At 41.6% G+C, this 25,481-nt stretch overlaps 1 protein-coding gene across 6 annotated transcripts in view; it reads right to left on the bottom strand.

Annotated features, from left to right (window-relative positions):
* Positions 1–267: 267 nt before the first annotated feature.
* Positions 268–25,481, bottom strand: part of TNRC18 (trinucleotide repeat containing 18) — a 183,008-nt gene continuing 157,794 nt past the window's right edge. For all 6 annotated transcript variants that reach the window (XM_086940683.1, XM_086940679.1, XM_086940678.1 and 3 more), the window contains 6 exons: positions 18,026–18,142; positions 16,887–17,051; positions 11,620–12,881; positions 11,174–11,410; positions 4,568–4,639; positions 268–2,370 (listed from right to left, as the gene is read on the bottom strand). In XM_086940683.1, coding sequence (XP_086796809.1) covers positions 2,164–2,370; positions 4,568–4,639; positions 11,174–11,410; positions 11,620–12,881; positions 16,887–17,051; positions 18,026–18,142 — 2,060 coding nt within the window. In that variant the 3' untranslated portion in view covers positions 268–2,163. The remainder of the gene's footprint in view (positions 2,371–4,567; positions 4,640–11,173; positions 11,411–11,619; positions 12,882–16,886; positions 17,052–18,025; positions 18,143–25,481) is intronic.

Genomic DNA, 25,481 nt, shown 5'->3' with positions numbered 1-25,481 from the left:
AATAACTGTTCAGCGCTTTTAAAACAGCTGCCTGCGGAACCCCTGGGAATGCTTCACTGGCCCCTGGGGGTCCACGGACCACGGTTTGGTAACCACTGCCTTAGGGTAAGCACCAGTAGAGTAAACTCATCTGATCTGATATAAACAGGGAACTAGCTAAAGCAAGAGTAGCGACATCTCCAACACGATCCCTTCTTTAAATTCTGATATTAGTCTGCACATTAGCTCAGAGTGAAAAACAGAACACAAATAAGACAGGAGGCAAACTTTTTTTCAATTATTTTTTTATGAAAACAATCACTCTGAATTCTCCAACAAAATGCCAAATAAAATACAAAAAATAAAATAACAGACTCTCCCCTTCTTGCGATTGTCTGGAAAGTCCTGGTGTTTTCATAGAAGGCAACAGGCAGTGTATAAGTGCTTTCTATTTAACGTTAGCGTTAAACATGTACTCTCCTCTTACACAGTAGCTGCTAAGTACAGTACGAATACTTTAGAGTGCGTGCATGTGTGTTGGTTAGTTTTTTTTCTTTAATTGCATGTCATTTACAATAACAATCCAACAGGAAATAAAAAATATTCTTCTAGACGTCAGACTGCAGTCATTTTATAATTTCATAACTTTTTCACAGTTTAAAAAAGTTTTATATATATTTTTTATATATTTTATACATATATCATAAAAAGTTAAATCCATTTGAAGGTATATAATACAGTGGGATTTATGGTTGTTCTCGCGAGAGGGAATTAGCACAACAGCATGTTTCTGATGCTTCACAAAAACTGTACAGACTGAAACAGTGTCCAACAGGTGGTTTGTAGTGAGTTTGATCCAACCAGAGTTTTTATTAAAAACATTTCCCAGTAGGGAAACTGCTTGCTGCGAATCAGGGGAGTTCCTTTAATCTCTCCCCTTTTATGCTACCCATTGGGACGGCTCCTGAGCAACGGACACTTGACATTCTGTCCTAGGAATTTCCATCGAGATCAGATGGTAAGATATGTAAATTCTCTAGTAGTAGCCATACTCCCAATGCCAGATCGATTGTAGGCAGCGCGATTAAAAGATAACATGGTCCATAGAGTGAGGTGATTGTTTCCATCTCACCCACACACGATGTCCACAACAAGGTGAATGGTAGAACAGCAGTGAAACAGTCCTCCCAACCTTTTCACTGTCCCAACATAACGCTTAAAATGATGTATGGAGCAAATTGTACTCTTCCTTCGTGATGAATGGTTGAAAGGAGTAGTGTGAAATTTCCTACAGGCCACGGTAACATTACATCCATCAATTATCACTTGGCACACCGGTTTATTTTTCATTAGTGAAGTTCAAGATTTACGAACTTTAAAGGGGTCAAAATATCCAACTCTAAAGACATATGAAAATATAGATATTTCAGCCTGCAAAATAGACAATTCATATTCACACACTTTGCAGACAAGTAACTTCCATTCAACCAAAAAGTAAAACCTGGAATGGATGAATTTGCTAGGCAATGGATGCCGGATGCTAAAACATTTCCTGTACAACACCAATATTCATTAGTCTACTGTGGGTCTACAGCCACTTGTGCCATTAAAGCTTTAGAGCGCCACTTGTCCTGGAAGGCACCTTAGTCCACAACACTGCTGGATCTGAGTAGGACGATTCCTACCTTGATCCTTGTACTGTAGGACTGCCAACAAACACTGCAGATGCAATGAGACTATGGTCTTACCAAACGCGCTATAGAAATACTATTGGCATTCTGTACCACTTGAACGTCATCACAAATCTTCTCTAGTTGATACATTACAAGATTCACAAATATCGAAAGACCTTGGGTGGGAAGAAACCCCACAGGAGTCAGTTCATACAACCATGTCCTCTGCTAGCACTACGCATAGACAATACCAAAGGCTACTTCCGTAACATGCAATTTTCAGAGGACGGCGAAGTTCTGCACCTCTCCTGATGTTTTCGTTTCTAGCAAGAGGTCAGATAATGTTCCAAAGATACTTCTAAAAGTCTTAGATTGTCACATCTTTTTAGAATTCTGTAGATTGATAACCAGTCAGATGTTTTGAATGAAAGCTTGACGAGGTGAATGAATAGTGCTTATGTATTCTACCTGACCACAGATGTTTTTCTAAAATACAAGGTCCTAAAGCCAATCAGCAGATCGTAGGTTCACCGTCGGTATCAAAGATCATGCCTGTGGTTGGCTCGTATGTCCCTGCCAGATAGTAGAGGTCCTCACTGTCTTGGTACTTCTTGGTTTTCAGCATCTGCTCATACTGGTCAAGAGCAACAACAAGGCATTTGTGAGAGACGGTCTGAACATCATTTTCATCTACGTGTGAAGACTGGTACAAGGCCCGCTAGATACGGAAAAAAGAAAGAAATTAAAGGTTAGGAAGAGAATATATGAAATCAATTTTCCTTTGTAGCACAATTTTACGATATCATTGAAAACCCACCACCTACATTTGGGGCACCAGAAGAGTAGATAACTTTTCAGTTTCACTAGCTGCAATTACATGAAAATCTGCAAGGATATATACACAATGTACTCTACTTTGTCCTTGTGATGCAGTCAATGTATGTTTTTGTGTTAGACTCAATCAGCTACCACCAAGTGATCAGTAACTATATCCTACTTGACCTAGGTCTCACATACTAGTTACGAAAATTTGGGTTAACATGTTACTGATTCAAGTCTAACTATGAAAAAAAAGTTCACTACTGTGTTTTAATCATTCTAGCTGAATTAAAACAATAGTGGATTTTTTTTCAAACTGAGCAAAAAGTGATTACATGTTTTTGTAAGATATTTAACGCCTAGAGAAGGGTTGCTGCAGTGTACACTAAATAAACTAGATCCTGTGCAGGTTTTGAACAAACTAGATACCATTCCAGAGTCAATCACAAGCTGGTGAGATAATGCCCAGCATCTGAATCCAGAAGGCAGACTCTGGTGAGTGGTGGAATCCATTGAACCATTTGGAAAGTAACTCCTACCTAAAGTGTTATGGTGCCTAACCAACGGCAGATTTAGTGCTAAACAAATACCAACATGCCATTCTTGCAGGCAAAACCACTTGCCTATTGCTTTGCACCTGATTAGTGAAAACCACTCACTGGAAGTCCTGTTTCATAATCCCCTTGCACTACTGACCTTTTCCAATTTGGATAGTGGATGATCTTAAGAGGCTTCAATGCTCCAGGAACCTTTCTACAATTTTCAAGTTGCCACAAACATGTACGTGGGATTGGGACAGGTTCTAACAGATCAACCTATTCTAAAGGCAAAGTGCTAACGACCTCTTCAGGTGTTCTAGTAAATCATTCAACATTAGCAATTTGAGGCTTAGCAGTTACTGATACAGGATATTAGGATACTTGTGGTTTCCTGGCCACAGCTATTGTAAAAAAACAACAACAAAAAACTGCCTATGGTTGGCTTTTCGTCATAAAGCCAATATGAAAAGGACAAAATTGAGTCATTGTTCTAGAACCAAAAGTGCCTTCCATCTCAAATTAGCCACACACAAGTTGTAGTAATGTACAGCTTTTTTTGTTAGATCAAGTTATACTTCAAGTAAGAAGGTAAATAGACATACCACTAGGAGCAGACAGGCCCTGGCTTGAAATGTCATTCAAATGCCAGTTCCTCAACTTGACCTACAACTCCTGTTTCTATAGACAAACACTCAGTACCTGCACGCGTGGCCACAGGAAGAGAGACACCTTCCCTGAAGCCACTTGGTCTTCACCATAGTGTTAATGGCTTCAAATGTCAGACTCAGTGCAAGAAAGATATTTTCCACTGATAGGATGCAGATCTCTGTCAAAGGTTGCCTAACGTATGTCTGTAATTCTGGGCTTTGCTCAGACAGTCTGGCTCTGTGTCGGAGGTTCCCAATAGCACAAGTGCATCAAACTCCAGAACTATGAATGAGGCTGCAGCTGTCTAGGTGTCTACTCAAAGAAGTCAAGTAGAACTCTGCCACCTTCAGAAGGTTCAGATTTTCACATTTCTTTTAATGGCACTTTTTGATAACAGCAACATAAAAACACAGAAGAGACCCCCAGATATAGAAAGTACTGCACAGAAGAGATCCCCAGATATAGAAAGCAGTGACTTAGCTCACTCCCCAGAATCAGGTGTAAAATGTTGTCAAGTCACCCATTTTCAGCATTAAATTCCAAGATAATATTTACAAAGCAGATTCTAAGAATTCAGTTTACACCTTCTGCAAACACTTCTCTGTGGAAACATTCAACTTAGCCGATCTACCCTGCAAAGCTCATTTGGGTGAATAGTCTTTCATCATGGCCTTTCTACAACATAGGCCTTCATTAGTGTGCATTTCTTTGCCAGACTCCCTACCTCATAATCCAAAGTATACAACTGCAGATACCAATCTTCTCATTTTTCCATTATAGCTTGAATTTTGTAGACCAAGGTTCTACATTCTTTATTATAGAATATCAAAGATGATCTTGAGAAGCTGTATAACTCCTATGTTTGAAGCCCTCTTAACATCACTGGGTTTGGACAAATGTCATGCTTACCTCCATGAAGTCTTTCCTCTGCTGAGAAGCCTGAAGTACAGAATGTAGGTTTTTGCCAGCTTTTGGATCCCACTGCATTGTGGCAAGGTGCAACAAAACAAGAGAAAGGGGGAAAAAAGCAGAAGACTGGGTTAATTTAGCACAAACCCTGAAAGCAAATACAATGTGAGCTTGCCTTAGATGAGCTACTAAAAATACAACCTCTTAAGCAGGCAAATATGACCGGTCATGACAAAGTTCAACAAACGTGTTCATCATATTAACATCGAAATTTATTTTGCCAACAGAATATCACAAAATCAGGAACAATGTGAACATCAAACAGAAGTGGTAGTGAAACTGCAGAATACTTTTCAGAAAAAGCTTTTCTCCTCCATTCTCCTCAAATCATCATGGCATAATTGCACTGTTCTCACAACTGCTAGTATAAATCTGCCACACACACTACAGATGCTGATCTATTAACTTCAGAGTCGTTTATCTGGCCCTGGACTTCAATCATGTCCACTTTGTCCCACTTGCTCTGGATACTGCTGATGCAAAGCAAGTCAGAGAAGACATAAAACCAGAACAATTTCTGTTTAGTTACTTGCAGTATGGATATTATGTATTCAACAATTCAGGTAAAACGTTCTAATCTAGCACCGAGAACAAAAAGGATCACACAAAATAGTTAAGGTCCAGACCACAAAGAGTTATGTCCGTTTTTGGCCTGGTCAGGGAAATCTCATAAAAACAGGATATGTCCTATTCCAGATCGAGTACCAGACAAAGAAACATACACCTATGATGATTGAAGGTCGGGAGAGTTTTCTTAAAACTCCTTGACAGAGTTAAGATCAATTAATAATGAAATTGTCTAAAGCACTGGTTTAGTTGGAGGCAGACAAGTTGTTCTTGGGAAACAAAGGATGTAAAAAACCTGGGAATACAACAGATGACTTAGTACTTAAGTTGGAGGTTTGCCACAAAATGGTTACTTACCGGTAGGAATAGTTTTTGCAGCTTGAAGAATTTTCTGGATTTATATGCTGTGCTTTATTCCGCAATATCGTGGATGGGTTGGGACAGTCTCCTTAAAGTCTCTTTCTCAACTTCTTTTTTAGTTTGTTGAAAAAAGGCTGGTAGGTGGATTGCTTGATCAACGTGGAGTTTTGATAAAACCTTTGGAACGAATCTTGGGTTAGTTCATTTGACCACCTTGTTGCTATGTATCTGCAAGTATGGCTTTTAGTTGGGGAGTGGTTTTATCTCACTTACTATCCTTAGTAAAGTGAAGGCGACGAGAAAGGCATTTTTGAGTGTTAGAATCCTCAGCTGTTCATTCTGCATTGGTTGAAAGGGCGTCGTCATCAGCTGGGTGAGCACCACATTCAAGTTCCATTTTGGCATTGGAACACTTCTTGGGGTGGTACTTTCTTCAGCTCTAAGATTTTCACCACGGGTGTGGTAAAAGAAAACCTTTCCCCCAGTGTGCATTTTGTATATGGTACAATGGCTGCCAAGTGGACTTGATAGAAGCATAAGATTCCTTTAGAATCTCCATCACCCTTCTTGGCGCCTAAATTCTAAGTTGTCAAGAGCCATACTGCCACATTGAGGGTGTTTGGTGCAGGTGCCACACTTGTCCTTATTGAATGGTTAAGAGGTCTTTGTGGACTGGCAGTAGTGCCCTAAGCTGGGTCTCGTGGCTTAGTGGACCAATGCTTCCACTGTAGGGTCTGTGTTCAACCTCATGGTCACTGGTTCAAAACCCAACAGGTCCACTCAGCCAGTCATCCTTTTGAGGTTGATAAAATGTGTACCATTGAGTTGGGTAACGGTAAACATCTGTTATTCAGTGCCAATACACCCTTCTGGGTGAACTTTTGCTTTACAAATACTTTATCTTAAGGAAATGTCTGCCAAGCCCATTGAGGGGCTATCAGGGTCAAATGGACTTGTTGCTGTCTGTGCTGTTGGAATCTGTGGAAAGGCGTAAGCAAATCTCCGTTGATCAATTTATAGACAGGGCATTTCCTCATCGACTTTGGATGCAGTTTTGGCATTTTTGTGTGTTGCAAAGAGGTTTACTAGTTGAGTCCCCCAGATTTTAAAGGTCTGTCTCGACATTTCTGGTTTTAGTTCACACTAGTGTGTGGTGCTTGCTTTCCTGCTTAGCCTGTCTTCTTCCGTTTTTTCTTTTGCTGGTAGGTGCATTGTAACGAAATGCTTACTTACCAGTAGGAGTAGTTTTGAAGCTTGAAGAATTCTCTGTATTCACATCATTCCGCCATCTAGTGGTTGGGTCCGGAATAGTCTGGGTTTTTTCCTGGTTTTGGGCATTGTAGACCAACATTTGGTGCCAGGTACGTCCCCTATGTGACGTCAGACTGCACCCTGAAGGTCTTCGTGCGCGGTAGCCATCTTCAGATTCTTTTTTCGGTTTGTGTTTTAGTGTATTTTCCTTTAGATGGTTCTTCATAATTATTATATATATTTCTTCCCCATCTGTTTGTATTACTTGTTGGGGAGGTCGGGTGGGTCGCATGTGAATCCAGAAAATTCTTCAAGTTGCAAAACTACTCCTACTGGTAAGTAACTATTTTGTTTTGCAGCTGGAATCCTTTTCTGGATTAACATGCTGTGCATCAGATTATGTAGCAGTTTATCCTGTTGGGGGAGGCTGTGGTGAGAGGAAGATTTGGGAACAGGTGTTGAAGTACTTTCTGTCCAATTTGCGTTTCCTTATTCATTTGTATGTCCACTCAATAATGCTTGGTGAATGTGTGTGGTGATGCCCATGTAGCCGCTCCTCATATAGTGTCTATGGGCACATTGGCCATAAATGCTAGAGCCACTCCTTTCTTTCTAGTGGAGTGGGCTGTTGGTCGCACTGTAAATTCTTTGTTAGCGGTGGTATAGCATAGTTGGATGGTTTGTACTATTCATCGTGAGATTGTTGCCTTTGTGACCTGCGCTCCTGTGTTTGTATGCGCATAGGTAACAAACAACTGTTTGGTCTTGCAGGTTTGTTCAGTTTTTTTTTTTATAGATACAGTAGTGCTTTTCTTACATCCAGGGTATGGAGGTTTTTTCTCCTTTTGTTTGTGGGTTTTTAATGAAAAACGTTAGGAGAATACTCTAAGTAATATTTGGATACCACTTTTGGTAGGAATTTTGGGTTTGTTTTTAAAATAACCTGGTCTTTGTGGATCTTCATGTATGGCTCCTGTATGGTTAACGCCTGTAACTCACCACTCACTCTTCACAGAGATGTAATGGCAATGAGAAAGGCTGTCTTTAACCCCTTCCATGCTCATGACAAGCCCAGCTCGTCATGAGGCACAGTGGAGCTGTGCTCATGACTAGCTGGGCTCGTCACAACTGCAACGGCGCAGCTAATTCCCCGCCTATGGAGGAGAATTAATGAGTGGGAGGAGTTATGACGAGCCCAGTTCGTCATGAGCACAGCTCTACTGTGACTCATGACGAGCTGGGCTCGTCATGCTCGCTGCGGCCCCCCCACCCCACCCCTCCCCCCGCGCCGTGGGGGAATTACCACTGCGGCGAAGGTGTTATAGTGATGTCTTTGAGTTCTGCTTTATGCATGGCTCAAATGGTTTTGTCATGAGTTGTGTGAGCACTGTATTTAGACTCCACATGGGAACTGGAGCTGTTCTAGGTGTTGCAATTCGTTTGGATCCTTCTAGGAATCTTTTAATGACAGGTCTTTTGAAGAAACTTTTGCAAGTATTTCCCCTTGTGTATACCACGATGGCAGCGAGGTGTACCTTTATGCTTGAGTAGTTGTGGCTGTCCAAGAGAGGAGTTAGATATATGACTCTTGTGATTTGATCGAGTTTATTTGATTGTTAGCTGTGCACCAAGTGGTGTATCGCTTTTATTTAGCAGCATAGCATTTTCTTGTAGTTTGTTTTCTGCATCCTTTAAAACGAATAGTTTCTTACCTGTCAGTGTAGTTTTGAAGCTTGAAGACTTTCCATCCCTTTCATCCTCTCTTGAGGTCGAAGCCAGTTTTGAGGGTTTGCCTCTACCGGTGTCCTTTGTCTTGGACCTGTGTGGCTCTTTGGCCTTCACTCTGCCCTCCGACATTGACTATTTCGACATAAGAGCCAGTTACTTAGAGTCTGAGATCTTTGGCTCAACGGTTTCTCAGCTCGGAGGGGTTACATTGGGTCTTTGCTCCTCCCTCGCCACTTTCCTGTGGCTCTTGTCAGTTTGACTCTCGACAATCTTCTTTTTTTCTTGTCTCATGTAACCTCTGCCTCCCGTTTCCTTCTGTGCATACTTGTAGTGGCCCGATCTAAATGGGCTCCATGCCCCTTTCTCACTCTCCGACCGCGTGGTCTTGCTTCTCACCTCTGTGTTCCACTGTGGTTTTTGGTGGATCCTTGATGCTCTCTCCTTGCCATCATTCAGCCCAATCCTCTTCCTTCTATGGCAATTTTCAGTGGAAATTTTGTTATCTTCCTGCATATTTCTTCATCCTCAACTGTGAAGCCCTCCCTTCGACTTCCAAACCCAATGGCAGGAAAAAAGATACTGAAGATGGTGGATGCACAGGATTTCTGGGGCATATGTTTGAAATCATACAAGGAAGGCGGTTTTAAACCACCCAAAAAAAAAAACTGGCGGAATAATGCACAGCCTGTGAATCCATTAAAGATTCAAGCTGCAAAATTAGGGTTTTTGGTTTCTATTGCGATTCGTGCAGAAGGTCAATTGAAACCTTCAAAGTTAAACCTGTTTCTCAAAAAAAGGATATATGTAGGCATAAGAGAAAAACTGTCTTCCTTGTTCTCTAATAAAATCTCGGTTTTGTGACTATTAACAGCTCAACCCGCCCCAGAAGGGGAAGACAATTACTAAAATGACATTGTTCTCCAGTAGCTCAGCCATTCCTGTTCCTGGATAACTTAGGCTGGGCTACTGGTACTACATGCTTTGACACTCCTATTAAAAAGCAGGAGATGTGTAAAGGACGACTCCAGGGACATTTTAGTAATCATGTGACGAAGTGACATGTCGAAGACCCCACACAATTACTCTACCTTCCAGGCATACTTTTTAATGCAAGGGAAGAAACATATCTGTTTGGTGCTGCTGCTGCGTGCCCCGAAAGGAGCGTTTTTAAGAGAAATATGAAGGCCAAATCAAATCATGGTCAACTGTCCAGGGGAGTTTACCACTATGTTGACCAGCATATAATCAGAGATATCTGGTTTTGGTCAAAACAGGTTAGGAATGATAGAAAAAACCTGTGCAACTTGAACTTTAACCCAAACAATTTAATGAAGCTGGACAAAATGTATTAATCTAATCTGAGTACTCTGTTTCATGGCAAACAGATTGCATTTTTATAGCATTATATAACTGAGTAAGGTACAGTTACACATAAAAAAACTGCCGTACCCCCACACACTCTAGAAAATGTGAGTAGTCAATATCAGTGCTGACTTTTTAGAAAGCGAGGAGAAAGCTCCAAAAGTAAAACAGTAATAATTAAATGTCTTTTCAAGTTCCTTGTAGGTAGGTGGTGTCTTTAATATTCATACAAAAGAACCAGCAGACACGTGTTTCGTCGCGTATGGGAGAGTCTTCCCGCGACTCCTCAGGGCTGTTTGCGCTGTTTATACGCAGTATGAGTCGCTCTGTCGGTGATACTTCCGACCCGAGAGGGCCCTTGACTATGCGAAGAGCGGTGATGTGTGAATCTTGCTGTTGTGATGGTCATGAGATAGTATACTAGTGAACCGTAGGACACTCTCGGATGTGTAAAGAAATGGTAATGATTTCAGTGAAAAGAGCAAGTCGAGTGTGTCGAACACACCGAGCGATATTTGAAAGACTAGAATGCATGCATGGTTGGAGCTCGAAAATAGACGTGCGGATATGCACGTTAAGAAGCGTATCAGGCAACAGTGAACGGAATAATCCTTGAGAGTTCGGACTCCGTCCGACGTGTTCGTCTATGGCGGTCAATCCCTCTGTGTACCGGTAGTCTACCACCACAACAACAGCAAGAATCACACATCACCGCTCTTCGCATAGTCTAGGGCCCTGTCGGGACGGAAGTTTCACCGACAGAGCGACTCATACTGCGTATAAACAGCGCAAACAGCCCAGAGGAGTCGCAGGAAGACTGTCCCATACGCGACGAAACACGTGTCGGCTGGTTCTTTTGTATGAACATTAAAGACACTACCTACCTACAAGGAACATGAAAAAAAAAATTATTACGGTTTTACTTTTGGAGCTTTGTCCTCGCTTTCTAAAAAGTCAGCACTGATATGGACTACTCACATTTTCTAGAGTGTGCGGGGGTACGCCAGTTTCTTTGTACACAGTGCCGACCTTGGTTGAGACTTTTTGGAGGGGTATAGGGCTTTCCCCTCAACCCCTTGTGCAGCACCTCATCCCGACCAGAGAATCAACTAATTATATTGTGCCACTTCTTAGCAGTGCGCCCCTACCTTAAAAACCCTTGCTTAGCCATTATACAGTTACACATGATTCCTGCAAACCGGCAAACTAAAAATGCTATGAAGTACTTTGTAATCCAAGTTGCCAAAGTAGTATTTTTACAATTTGCAGTGCACATACCTTGCCTTCATTCAGCTTCTTGCCTGGGTTAGTTTCCTCAGGATGATAGAACCACTTTACTCTCACAACCATATTGTTTCCCCAGGATTCCCACATGCTCTGGATACGACCGATGTAGGGCAGGTTGGGGCGGCCAGCTGACAAAAATACAGCACTGTCTCCAATACGAATTATCTCTTTGCCACGAACAATCGCCTTGTAGAATAACTTTCTTGCCTTTCCTTTCATTCCACGTCTCTGTAAAATAATAGCTTAAGTGAAGGCAACTCTTAATCAAAACCAAAACTCAAAGGGCATTCAGGACAACAGGCAGTAAAAGAATTAGATATTCTACTCCTTTCTCTTTACAGTACCAGATGTTTTACACCAAGCCTACAATATATTTCAGTTATAAAAACTTAAGGTTTTATCTTAAGAAAAGCAAGACCTTTTTTCCAATTAATTACCTGTGTAGGTTTCCCAAACCATTTCCAAAGTTGCCTGGCGGGGAGGAAAGCCGCAATCTTGGGTCTATTTTCCACTGAAGGTAATCTCTGACGTTTAGCAAGTTCTTTGGTTGTTGGCAAGTGGATTCCCTCGCGCTTCTTCGGTTTGCTTTTGTTTCCCCCTTGCTTCTGTTGCGGCTTTTGTTGCTGAGGTTTTTGGCTTTGAGCACGAGATGCTGCACGGGATTTTCTTTCCCGTTTTGCCTCTTTCTTAGGAGCTGGCTGTGGGAGAGTGGAAACTGTGTTGGCTTCAGCAGTCTCATCTTCTGAACTGCAAGAGGAGTCTTCATCGGTTGCGGAAGAGGAAGAACTTGAGCTTGAAGAAGAGGATGAAGAAGAGGACGAAGAGGATGAAGAGGAGGTTGACGACGAACTGCTACCACTGGAAGAAGACGAAGAGTGGGAGGAAACAGGAGTTGAAGCTCTCGAGCTGACTGAGCTGCTGACTTCTGGAACTTGCCCTCCTTTGTTTTCAACCTCCTCCTCTCCCTCGGACTCTGAGCTACTTCCACAACTGTTCATGTCTGACTCCTCTTTAACTTTGTCTTCTTTATCACTGTCCTTGGCTGGGTAGCCATCAAGTTTAAGTGTCACTCCACCAAAAGGAGACACTGATGATTCAACATCGGCATCTGTTTCCTTGCACTTTGAGAGTTTTTGCTTGACTTTGCTATCTAATGTAGCCGTGTAACTGAGGAGAAGCGGGCTTTTCTTGTCCTTTCTACCAGACATATGTAGACCTTTCAACATGGCCTCCTTTGTTTTTTTCGTCTTTGGAGACATCACTCCTTCATGATCCAGTTTGATCAAGATGTCACTTTCAGTATCTTTCCTGTGACTCTTGATTAGTGGACCAAAATCCTGTTTTGTTTCAGTTTTTCGCTCCTTCTTAGTTTTGCTTTTACAATCTGCACTGCCAACAGGACTGAGTTTTGCCAACGAAGCTTTCTGTTCACAGTACTGTTCACCCACCAGAATATCACAAAATATTGGTGCTTGGTAAGACGTGTGCTGCTCATTGTGCAATTGCGCACTTATTTTGATCTTGCTGGCTTTCTTACATTTTTCCTCCTTTTTGGTAGTTGGTGTACTTGTAGAGAGCTCCAGGTTGTTCCTAGTTTCCATTTGGTGTTCCGAGGAAAGGCAAATTAGCTTATCCTGATCAGGTGTGGAACATGCAGACGAATCCCCAAAATTACCATCATCTGTTGCAGCAGACTCCCCTAGGAAAATAAAAAGAATTAAAAGGAGATCCTTAAATACTAACAGAAAAAGTCTGACACAAATAGCCTTCATAAAGCTGCAAAGTGAAGGGCAATTGTGTTTTTTAGACAAAGTAGCATCTATATTTTTTAAAAATGAAGAGAATGCAGACAAACGTGTCCGAACGCTAACCTACAGTTTTTTATATAGATCAAAGATAATGTTAAAATCTATGAACTCTAATAGAGACTAGTTTGAATTGAGGTGTTCGATACCAGGTATGTTTAGGATTAGCTGAGGTCTAGGACATAAGGTTAAACAAAAATACCTCTATCACTAGCTAGGACATTTTAGTTGACTGTTTTAACAGCACTTTGAATCTCAGTAGTTCATAGATAACTGAATGCTCCATACATCCCTATGCAGACCCTCCAGGATTTCGCGGTTTGCCGCGAAATTGGCACTTTTGTAAAAATGCTGTGATTTTTACAAAAGTGCTCGCGAAATTGAAGGAATGGAGGGAAAAACAAACAGCACAAAACATGAAGAAAACTAAACTAAATACCATCAATGGTAACTTGGACAAGTTGCTATTTACTAAGATACCCCGGGGGCATCCGTGCACTTGCTTGAGGAAAGATTGCGAGACTCCGCACAAGGAGTTGGATAATACTCTCTTAAATTCCAGACACAAGAATCTACGTGAGGAATTAACAGCGCAGACTAACACCTGCTGCTTTGAATGCACTCTGCTGTATCCCAGCAGCCGCGGCAGAGGCGAAGCAGGCACCGGTGAAGCAAGAAATGATCTGGCACAGGGGGATGCGCAATGCAGGAGCCGTTAATTGACAGTCCCGTTTCCGATATAGAGCCGCCTGTGGCCGGTCGCACAATGGTTTAAGTGCTGTGGATCGCGGTCTGGGTCAATGTAGTGTCTAAACGGTGGTACAGTGTGATCTGAACAGTGATTGTTTTTTACACCACACTGAAAAAATGAATCACCTAGTACTGAAGAGTGTTTGATAGAGCGAGAGAAGGAGACTGGCAAGGTGTCAGGTAATGTGCGCAGACAGTATGTTCCTGGCAAGAATAGTTTCTTATTTGCATCACAGGCAGTGTGGGACTGGCCTGGTGGGCACCATGGCACAGCCAGACTGGTTGGCTTGAAAGGAGCAGCGTGTGGGCCGTTAATTTTGGTCCCGCCACTGCCCACACACAGGCCCTTTCAAGCTGACCCATTTGGCATTGCCAGAGTGCCAGACTCCCAGACAGGCCAGACCAAAACTGATCACAAGTCTCTGACATTGAAGAAAGCAAACGCCGGTTCAGTGTCTGTGTTTCTACTCTTCCTGTGCTTTTTTCACTCTTGCAGAATCTTTTTTTTTTCACTGCTTTCTCCTTCTGTCCCTGTTCCCCTATTTTCGCCAAAGGGATTCAAACCTAGTGCAAAGTCCTATTTCGGGAAACGTTTGTAATGCAAATCAAATTTTGTATTGATAAGTTGCCTCCTTTGTGCTACTGTGCATCAAGTGGGTGTCCCATCGTTGATATTTGGATGTCCCCATGCCACTATTCACTGGTATTGACATCTGTTAATATTTATAAACCGGGATTTGTACCAACAAATTATGGCTCCTTGAGGTTAGCTCAACAGTAGAGCAACTTTTAAGAGGATCCACACTTTTCCAACTTTTAATGTTTGCTGCGCTGTATAACACACACACACACACACACACACACAACGTAGAAAAATATTAAACTACCTCATAGCATTGTTTATACTGAAAGGGTATCCTTCCATACAAAACATATGCTTGACATCACACATACTCACTTGCACCAAGGTGCAAGTGTATGTGTATTGGCGCAAGGCTGAAAATGAATGAGTAAAATAAAGAGCCGCAAAAATGCTGCTAAATTTCCTCATTTGTGGCGCTAAATTTCTATATTTGTGCCGCTAAATTTGCCAATCCATGCCGCTATATCCTGGTGGGTCTGCCTATGCAACTCATACTGCAGCACTTCAAAACCTAAAAAGATAATGGATATGCCTGCAAAACATTCAAAGTTGGACAAGAAGCAGCTTCTTTAAACTATAGGATTTTAAAATGAACACCCTTTCTTGCCCTTCCACCCCCCCCTTTCACTTCCCTGGCAAAAGAAGCAAATTAGCAGACGGGGGGGGGGGGGGGGGGGGGGGGGGGGTGTCATTTATCCCAGTAAGACTCAAGTTTGGAATAGTTGCATGGACTATTGCATTCTCTGCGCATCAAACTTGGCCTTATGTAATGGGACAATTGTGAAAGATGCAAAACTACGATGAGTGATACTAATTTGTAAAGCTGGGACTACACCCCTATTGATAAACAAAATCCTCAGATAGGATGCACATTGAAAGTGAGCAAAAAATAAATAAGTAAATACATTAAAGGAAGCAGAGACCATGCAATCACAGTGTAGCTGTTATATATATATATATATATATATATATATATATATATATATATATAAAGAGGTGCTGGTTTCCCTATGTCTCATGAGAAAGGGAGAGTAATCTCGAGAAAGGTAGAGTAATAACCTTGTAAAAGTGAGGTAAACGTACATAGCAGGAACACTTAAGTGAAACCAAGGCACTAAACACAAACAAGGAAAGTTGAGGACACAAAGGAGCTAAAGAAACTTCATAGTGAGGCAAACACCAGGATAGAATGGGTGAGTGTGTGGGGTGAGTGTGTGGGGTGAGTGTGTGAGTGTTATATTAAAATCAGCCACCCAGTGCTTATTCAATTACCCTGAATCACTTCACAAGAGAAAATTAGGAAATTCAGACATGCTTTTTCGGTCAAATATACATACACCTGTCAAGTTCTTATGTGATGCACCAGTACTGCGTATTGAAACTGTATGGAAATCTGGCAAGATTAGCCAATTCGAAAATCATTTAGGTTTCTTTTTCACAGATTAATGTAAGCGCTACACATCAAGCTTTCATTTACTTAAAAGGACTTTCCCAACTCAATACCAACTTTGTTTTAAATGGTGGTTCTTCCTTTTTTTAGGCTGGCTTCTAAAAACTGCAAACATTTTAGATCCAGAGTACTAAAAGAACCCAGGCTCTTTTTGATTTTTTTGACATGGTCTGACCAGTAAGTTTATATTGTTTTAAGATTTCAATGCAAGTCTTTAACATGAATCAGGTTTTAACTGTAAAACTTCTACATTTTACAGAAAATATCAAATTTTTTTTGGAGAGTTTTATGTAGCGCAAACTTGACCCGAAGGTATCAGAGCGCTTTACATAAGCACCAGTTGCGTTGCAGCTGGAGATGTTGATTTTTGTTTGGCACAGGGAGAGTAAGTGGTTTGCCCACAATCACAAGATGTTGAACAATCTCTGAAGAGACTTTAACCCAGTTCCCCAGCTTCGAGGTCAACCACTCAAGCCATTAGGCCACATCCTAAAAGCATGAATTACGGGATTGAACAAAATGAGCAAAAAATAAATAAAATAAATTAAAACTGATTAAAAGTGCAGTATAATTTGTAATTAGTGGGCAAGGAAGTTCGCAGCTAAAGCACCCGATCCCATTCTTTGAAATGTCAGAGCATACAACATACATAAACTCATAAAACCAACCCAGGAAGGCATCCATCTGTTTTTATCATCTAGGTTTAAGGCTTTTGAGAGTAATGAAACTAGGGTTGAGAAGGTGGGTGAGGAGGAAACGTCCTCATACTTCATGGGAGGGAGCGGGAACACTAAGTCTAACTGGGTGTGCAATAGATAAGTCCAAAAGCAATGAAGGGGATGGGAAAATGGGATAACCGTGACCGATTCATGGATGAAAACGGCAACATTATCCCCGTGAGACGGAGAGAACATCGAAGATGATATGGAGGACTCACAGGGAAGCAAAGAAGGAAAATTAAAATTAAAAAGTAGTGAATGACATTTTTAATTATTGAGTCGCAAAGTGGTTAATAATAACGAGCAGAAGTGAAGGCAAAACAGGAAATCACATTACCAGTGGTTTGTTTGGCACTTGGTTTTCTCCCACGACCTTTGCTTTTCGCAAGTGCATCTTCAGGCTCCGATACGATCATGTCTTTAACCTCCACAGCATCTTTGCTTGACTTACGGCAGCGGCGCTTGGTATTGGGCACCAAAAGAGCAGGGGAAGGCTCTGCACCTGCAAGTCATCATACAAGGGCCGTTATGCAAGTATCTCCGCTACTTCAATTTACAATTGCACCAATGTTATCTTTTTATTAAAGAAAATATCAGTTCTCAAATAGACTATGCTGATTTCCTGGTTACAAAGTGCTCGATTTCCAAACATAGATTGTATATGCCTGCAGTCACATTCTGCTTGCACAAAAATATCTGAAATATCTTTTCAAAGCGAGCTGAGCTTACCACAAAGCTGCATGCTTAACTCCTGGCGTAGCGCTCAAAGTTCATTTCTAGGTTGTGGCCACCACCGTGGCTTGGTTTTCAGTTGAAACAGGTGGTTTCCCAACTGCTAACCCTCTAAGAAAATATCTGATTTCAACAAAGACTAATGGACTTCATGATGAACAATCATTTTTTTATTTGAATCTCATCACAATTTTATTAAGGCGAGGACTAGATTATTTTACAATTTGTGTCCTGTGCAAAGATAACTGCTGACCAAATCCCAGCTTAGAACAGCATAAACCTGTAGGGAGTCTCAAATTTGAAAATATACCCAGTCGATCGCACTTTTCAATTTGATTCCTCAAATAAGGAACGTTGCAATTAATCGGAAAGCACCTTAAAAGAGTTGTGAGTTTCTACAAGTTCTGTCTCCTTAAAGACGTTTAAATTTGGCAGCGTTAGGTCACTGTGTAAAAATGACTGTTTATACACTGCCAGAGATAGGAGATAATTATTTCTGCTATCAAGTGAATTTTGTGCTGATAATTAATTGGCTGTCAATACCGGAAGAAACCACACCTCATTTTCCCTTTGCTATGCAAGCAAAAGGCAACAAATAATTGTACATGCTTTAGAAAAAGGAGAATTTTTCAATTTTCTTAGGAACACTAATGTGATTTACCATTTTAAAGATTCAAAGTTTTGACCAGATGGAGATGCCTCTTTCTGCAGATTAAAAAACTCACAATACAATTCTGCACTTACACTGTATTTTGTAATCAGGTGGTAATAGCCGGATATGAGAAAGGGGAATGCGTCCAGTGTCCCCATCATCGAATTCCACAGTAATCAAGTCTTCTTCCTCCTCTTGTTCACTGATCCCTGCGGATTTTGTGAGGCAACAAGATAAAAATGCTACTCTTCTCAAACAGTTTACCTTCATATGCTTAAACAATAAACAAAAAACTACGGTTGCTTTTATCGTTTACAATCCCCCCTCCCCCAAAAATTCATGAACGTTTATCCCATATAATTTAACTGTGGTGCACACCAATGCCTCTTCCTGTTTTGATGTTCCCTGGTATGCTAAGAAACCAGTTACTGTAAAAATGGTTTTGCAGCTTGAAGCTCTAACCGGGTCACATGCTGTGCATTATTCCAGCATCTACTGATTGGGCCTGAAACTGTTTATTTGCAAACTTTTACCTACTGGGCATTATTGGCCCGAGCAAACTCTGCATGACTCACAATTACAGATAGTATGCCCACAATGCTCCTAAGGTGCCCTCTATTTTCAATTTTTTTAACTTAATTTTATTGCACTAATTCCCCTTCTTCACCTTTGACGCAGGATGGTAATATGTGAATCTAGAGGAGCCTCACCGTGCAAGACTATTCTTATAGGTAAGTAACAGGATAAGTTTCAGTTGTTGCAGTTAAGTTTCTAGTGTCAAGGTTGTTCCCTTTCAGGGCCTTCGTTTTTAAGCACACCAATGTCAGTACTCTTCATGGCTCCGCGTTTCTGGCGTGGAAAGTCGTGAAAAGTAACTGACGTCAACACACCAAGGTTGTGCCTATCTACATAGGTGACGCAGATGTCACTGTAGTCATGCAGAACTTACAGACGCCACCTACCAGCGCGTAGTGGTACTGCTCGGAGAAAATTCTTCCGGATCCAGTCTGACACAGGGGAAATTCAAATGTAAGGCAAATGCGGCTAGATACTGTCGCTACCAGACAAGACGTTACCAAAGGGTAGTGACTTGTTCATTACCACTACTACAATAAATACCAAACCAAGGGGTTTTGGGTAATAACTGCCTTTCTGGACTCAACCCAACGGGTTGACAAAACCCTTGAAAAACAAACCTAGTGGCAAAATAGTATTAACCACTGTAACAATCAACATTACAAATTGGTGGAGTCCAAAAAAGAAAAACATTAGTGAAAGACGGCACAACCGTTTAATGCATCTCCTCCATTTTTTAACTGTTCAGGCAGCACCCCCTCCATTTTAAAGGCACATGGAGATCCTCCAGTGAGTGACTGCACCCACCAGCAGGAGGTGTCTGCGGGTGGTCTATCTGACCACCTTTCCTCCTCCCAGAAGGATGCGCTGAGCTAGTGCGCCTCCTGAAGGTACTCTTTGCCTTTGGGTCTGTGTCCATAGTACAGTGCACCTTGCAGAAGATGGGGCTACACCACCATGCAAATGAAGGGACTCCCACTTATGGTAGTGCCAATGCTGTATGTGCACTGATGCAACCTATATTACAGAAGGGGCCACACAAGCATCTGTAACCACTTCTGTAATACTATAGCACTCGGGATGGGGGTGGAGGGGTCAGAAAATGGGTACACCCACCTGTTGTCCCCCAGGGTACAGACTGTAGTTTAGGCTTTGGTGTTAAACATTGAGAACACATTTTTGGTTGCAGATGGGCAGAGTTCGGAAAGCGTGCTCATGCTACATCACAGCAAATCGTTCTAACTTTCCGTAGGTTGATGCCCAGTAGGAAATGTTTGTACATAAACACTTCCAAACCCAAACCTTGGATGGTGGAATAATACACAGCCTGTGAATCAAGGAGATTTATGCTGCAAAAAGTGCTATTTTATACTTATGTTGGCAGGAGAGGAGCAACACAAAAGGTGGGGGTAGTGAAGCTCTATGGGCAGCTCTGCTAAGTGACAAGAGGGAAGCAGATGGGTTGCAAAAACACATTGGTGAGTAGTATGGAGTGTGCCAGGAAACATAAAAAGGTAACTGCAGCAAAAAAGGGAAAAGCTTAAGATGTGAACTTTAAAATCTCGACATTATGTAGTAACTATAAAGCATGAGAATGCATTTGTCTTAACTTGACATAAGGTTATATTGTCAATCAATATTGCTACATTTCGAAATTATTGGGACTCGAGATTACATGTATCAGATTTCAGGGGGGGAAAAAACATGAAAGTAAATTGTGTCCTTCAGTAATAATGGTTGGTCCACCTTCATTCATATTAGCCCTACTCAGTTACGGTACAGAAACAATACGATTCTCCCAAATGTATATCATCCAATGAGTCACACTCACCCCTAATTATGAGACATTAACTTCCATCCTACCACTCCCAAAAGTAAAACTAAAATTGATTATGGAGAATGGAGGCAGGTGGCCGTAGTGGAAATCCTAGTAGTGTTTATTTAAGCTTAACAGAAGGTTTCTAATATCCAATGACACAAAGTACAAGTAGTTTTTCTCTAGTGTACAATGGTGCCATAAAAGGCTTCACACAGGAAACCTTTAAAGTACATGTCTGAGGACATACGCAACAACTTACTCCAGCCTCGCCCATCTAGAACAGTAATTTTTAAGAATAACCTTGGTGGACTAAACTCCAAAATGCAACTAAGTTTTCTCCCACACCGACCAGGACGGAGTTCCACTTAATTTGCATCACATGACAACCACAAACTTTCTGCGCCACCATTGCTCTCAGTCGTAAGAGAGCACAACATACTGCACTAGCTTTCCAAGGAGGACCATATTTTGCAGATATCTGCCTTTGCGGAGGAGAACGGCCTAAAAATCTACACTACATACTTATAGTAAATAACTGTTCAGGTTCTCTACGGATCCGAAAGAAAAAAATAGACCCTAAATAAAAAGCACGTTTCAACAGACAAGGGAACCCGCAAGGTTGGAAGGACCCTGGGTATCAGCTAATTATTGGGAATAATGGGTCCTTGAATAAATAGTACTATAGAACAATGAATATAGACCAGAATCAGTACTTTATAGATTCACTTATGTCCACCCGGACATGGTTCCATTTAATAGATACAAAAAGTTAGTGCTAAAGTTCAAGACAGAGCATCATAGAGTGGGACACAATCCTGTATCCTTCAAGGGTCACAACATAAAGACAATAATTACACAAAAAATTTTCAGGCATGAAAGAGATCTTATTGCCAATACATGAATTGTGAGGGCAAGCTTCGTAGAGAAGTAGACAATAATGCACAAGTTTTAACCAATGTGTTTAACATGCATTCTGTCTAAAGGAGTCAACGACGTTTCGATCTATAACGAGGTACATAGATCATCATCAGGACGGAAATGTACATACGCCTGAAAATTAACACTGCCTCGAGGGCGTGTGTAATTGTTATGGTCTTCATGTTGTGAACCTTTAAGGATACAGAATTGTGTCCCACTCTATGACGCTCTGTCTTGAACATTTTAAAGTTTAAAGTTTATTGAAGAAATAATTATAGCAAACATAGGAAGACAAATCACAGAAGAGAAAATCACAAACCAGTATAACCAATAATATAATCTATTATTGATATATAAAAGGGGGGGGGGGGAGAGAGAGTGCAAGAGAGAGAGAGAGGGGGAGAGAAGGAACATCATAATAATAGAATATTATGGGTAAGAAAATCCCTGAATCTTAAAACTAAGTCATCAACAAGAAACATGAGTAAATACAACTGTAAAATATAAACTCTAAAATGTAGAAATTTGTTAATAAAGGAGTATTATGAAAACATTTCACTGGAGACAAAAGTAAAAAGGACAACCGAGGATTCATGGAGATTTCCGAACTTCCTCTGGGGTAATGACTGAAGTAGCGGAGGAAAGGGCTGCATCTGTTAGGTAGGATGATAGAGGGAGCCATAAAAGATCCCTTTTAATGGATACGGATAAAGGAGTGACATTGTTCATGTCTAATCTATGATGAAAACAGACAGGATTCCACCAGGCTCTGAAAGTGACTATCAGCTTGTTTCCCATTTGAAGTGATTAAATGAAGGGCTATTGCTATTAACAAATCAATTAATGAGGAAATGGGGGTTGGGTGTGGCCAGGAATGTGAGAGAGAGCCTAAAAAGATATTAGAAAAGGAAAAAGGGATTTGGGTTTTGAACATTTTATTAATTTGGGACCAGACTAATAACCAAAAACGAGAAAGAAAGGGGCATTCAAAAAGCATATGTTTAAGGTCAGCTAAGGGAGCTTTACATGACCAGCAGGCTGAGGAGAGATCTGTGGAGAAAGAGGTTAATTTCACTGGGGTGAAAAGGAGGCGTTTGTAGATAAATGGAGTCTGAGAGGTGTTCGCTGCTCTTGACGTTTTATGGATTTTTAACCACAACTTGTCCCAGAAAGAAGTCGACTAGCATTCAGCAAGATCTTGTTCCCAGGCCAATTCAGATTTCCCCTTGACTATCAGAGGAGAAAAATAAATTTCTATATAGAGAAGCTGAAGTATCAGGAGATAAAGGGAAAAGATTTGAACATTTGGTAGGAATATTAGGATTAGGAGGTAAAGAAAGGAGATACTGTAAAAGAGGAGGAAGAAGTGAGTCGTATTGAGATCTACAGGAAGAGGGTAGGGAACATTTAAGTTGAAGGTCTGAGAAGGATAAAGGAGTATTATTAAAGACCAATTGTGAAATCCAGAATAAACCCTTGCGTCTCCAGGTTTTCCGAAAATAGTACGACCTTTGATGCGTAATAAATATTATGCCAAATGGGTTGTTGTTCCAACGAAGTAGAAGAGGGATAAGAGGTCGACCTGGAAGAAGAGGTATCAGAATCTTACGGGCATGTGAAATTACAAGGGGACGAAAAGAAGAAAGATTATGAGTAAAAGCAAGAGCTTCATCAAAATGAAAAGGAGCTAAGAAGTGTTTTTCAATAGTCAACCAGAGGAGGATGAACACCTTGATCTGGAGAGAGGCATCGAGAGAATTGTCTCAGGGAAAAAGCATAATGATATGATTTGAAATCAGGAAATTTGAGACCGCCAGAGATTTTATCAGCTTTCCTTAAAGAGCTATGCAAGGGGATTTATTCTTCCAAAGGAATTTGTTTAAAATAGAGTCATAGATAAAAGATAGAGTATCAGCGGGGAAAGCATCATTTTGATAAGAGTCCATGCGACCCCACCAAGATAGAAAAAGAGGATGCCATCGCTCAATAGATAAGGAAAGAGTTTTGGAAAGAGAATCAAAGTTTTCTTTTAAGGTTTCTGGAATAGTGGGGGAAAACCATAGACCTAAGTATTTAATTTTAGAAGTCTTCCAAGAGAAGCCAGTGGAGATAAAATATTGCTTCAAACAGAGAACATTTTATTATTATTATTATAATTGCATTTGTTGAGCGCACAGCTACCCGGAGGTTTCCCGGCGCTAGAGCAAACTGAGGATGAACCAGTGAAGAAGGCCATAGGCATGGCAGTTACATGTTAAAAAGCCAGGTCTTAATACCTTTGCGGAATGTCATATAGCATAATTCCGAGCGCAGAAATTGGGGCATGGAGTTCCCTAAAGAAGGAGCCAAAAAGGCGAACAAGCGTCCACCCATTTTGGCTCGCTTGACACGTGGGATTTGAAACTTGTTTTGGGTAGAAGATCTTAAAGTGCGGGATGGGGCATAATGCTGGACCAAGGAAGATAGGTATTTCGGGGCTTTGTCCATTTTAATACGGTGCATAATGCAGAGGGCTTTGAACTTGATACGGCTCTCAATTCGTAGCCAATGCAATTTGTGCAGATGGGTAGTGGCCGAGGACCTAGCAGGTAAGTTACAAATCAGGCGCACAGCCATATTCTGAACCACCTGAAGTTTCTTTAATACCTCCTTACAGGCGCCAAGCAGTAGTACGTTGCCGTAGTCCATCCGTGAGATGACAAGGGCTTGGACCACGGTTCTCAGGGTATCCACTGGAAGCATCCATGTGATTTTTCTAAGCCACCTGACGATGGTGGTGCAGGTGGCAGAGACCTTTACTACATGTTGCTTCAATGACAACTGGTTGTCAAGCAGAACCCCAAGATTACGGGCTGAATCTGAGGGGGTAGGTACCAGGCCCATCTGCAGAGGCCAATGTTGCGGGCCCCACAGAGATGTGTTGGGACCGAATAGGAGCAGCTCCGTTTTGTCCCCATTGAGCTTTAATTTATGTCTCTGCATCCAGTTGGCGATCTGTTCCAAACCAGACTGCAAGGAAGACGTAGGCGAATGATTCTTGGTGGAGAGTGAGTAGACGATTTGAGTGTCGTCAGCATAAGAATATATTGTGAGACCCGCCTGCTCTGCCAAGAAAGCAAGCGGTCTCACATAGAGATTAAAAAAGAGGGGACTAAGAATCGACCCTTGGGGAACACCGTGAGGGGAAGAGTAGATAGAAGAAACAGAAGTAGAGGAAAAGACCTGAAAAGTGCGATTAGAGAGAAAACTAGCAATCCAAGCCAGGGCTGTACCATCAATCCCCACGGATTGCAAGGTGGACAATAGGATGGAATGGGAGACGGTGTCAAATGCGGCACTCAAATCAAGCAAAATGAGTGCCACAGTCTCCCCATTGTCCACCTGTTGCCTGATGGTCTCAGACACACCAAGAAGCGTAGTCTCCGTGGAGAAGCCAGCCCTGAACCCAGACTGAGAGCAGTGAAGGAGGTGGGAAGATTCGACATAAGAGGTGAGAAGAGAATTCACATGTTTTTCAAGAATTTTAGAATTAGAGGAGAGAGATAGGACGAAAGTTAGAAGGGTTATTAGAATCCGCATTGGCCTTCTTTAGCAATGGAACCACCATCGCGTGTTTCCATTCACTGGGGACTGTAGCCTCCTCTAATGAGGTATTCAGCATATCTAAAATGATCTGAAGCAGGTTTGGGTCCAATGTGCCCATTATTTGAGGGGGCAGAGGGTCAAGGGGGGAGCCCGATTTTATTTCCTGTAAATATTTCTGGAGGAGCGGGAGAGATATCGGTTCCCAAGAGTGAATTGGTGAAGTAGTATGAATACCATCATCAGCAGCAACGAAGCAGGGGGTGGGAAGTAAGGGCTCAGGGATAGTAGGAGCATTGGGAGTGGCGTCAAAGATGGCATAGATCTTATCAATTTTGTCCAAAAAGAATTCAGCCAGAACATTGCATTGGGAAGAATCCAGAGAAGGATCTTTTGGTGCAGAGGACATGCCAGAAAGGTCTTTTACTAATTTAAACAAAGCCTTAGGTCTATTTTGGGCCTTGAGTATGATGCTGTTCGCATGATTGGCTCTGGCAGTGTCACAGGCAGAGTGGTATGCCCGAAGGGCAGCCTTGTAGTTTGATTTCTTAAGTGTGCAATAGTCCGAACGCCATATGCGCTCCAATTTCTTGCAACGGGATTTTTCCTGACGCAATGAGTCGTTAAACAAGGGAGCTGGTGGGTGATGGAAC

The sequence above is a fragment of the Lissotriton vulgaris genome, chromosome 10, assembly GCF_964263255.1.
Source record: "Lissotriton vulgaris chromosome 10, aLisVul1.2, whole genome shotgun sequence".
NCBI lineage: Eukaryota > Metazoa > Chordata > Amphibia > Caudata > Salamandridae > Lissotriton > Lissotriton vulgaris.
This window is presented reverse-complemented; position numbering and strand designations above follow the sequence as displayed.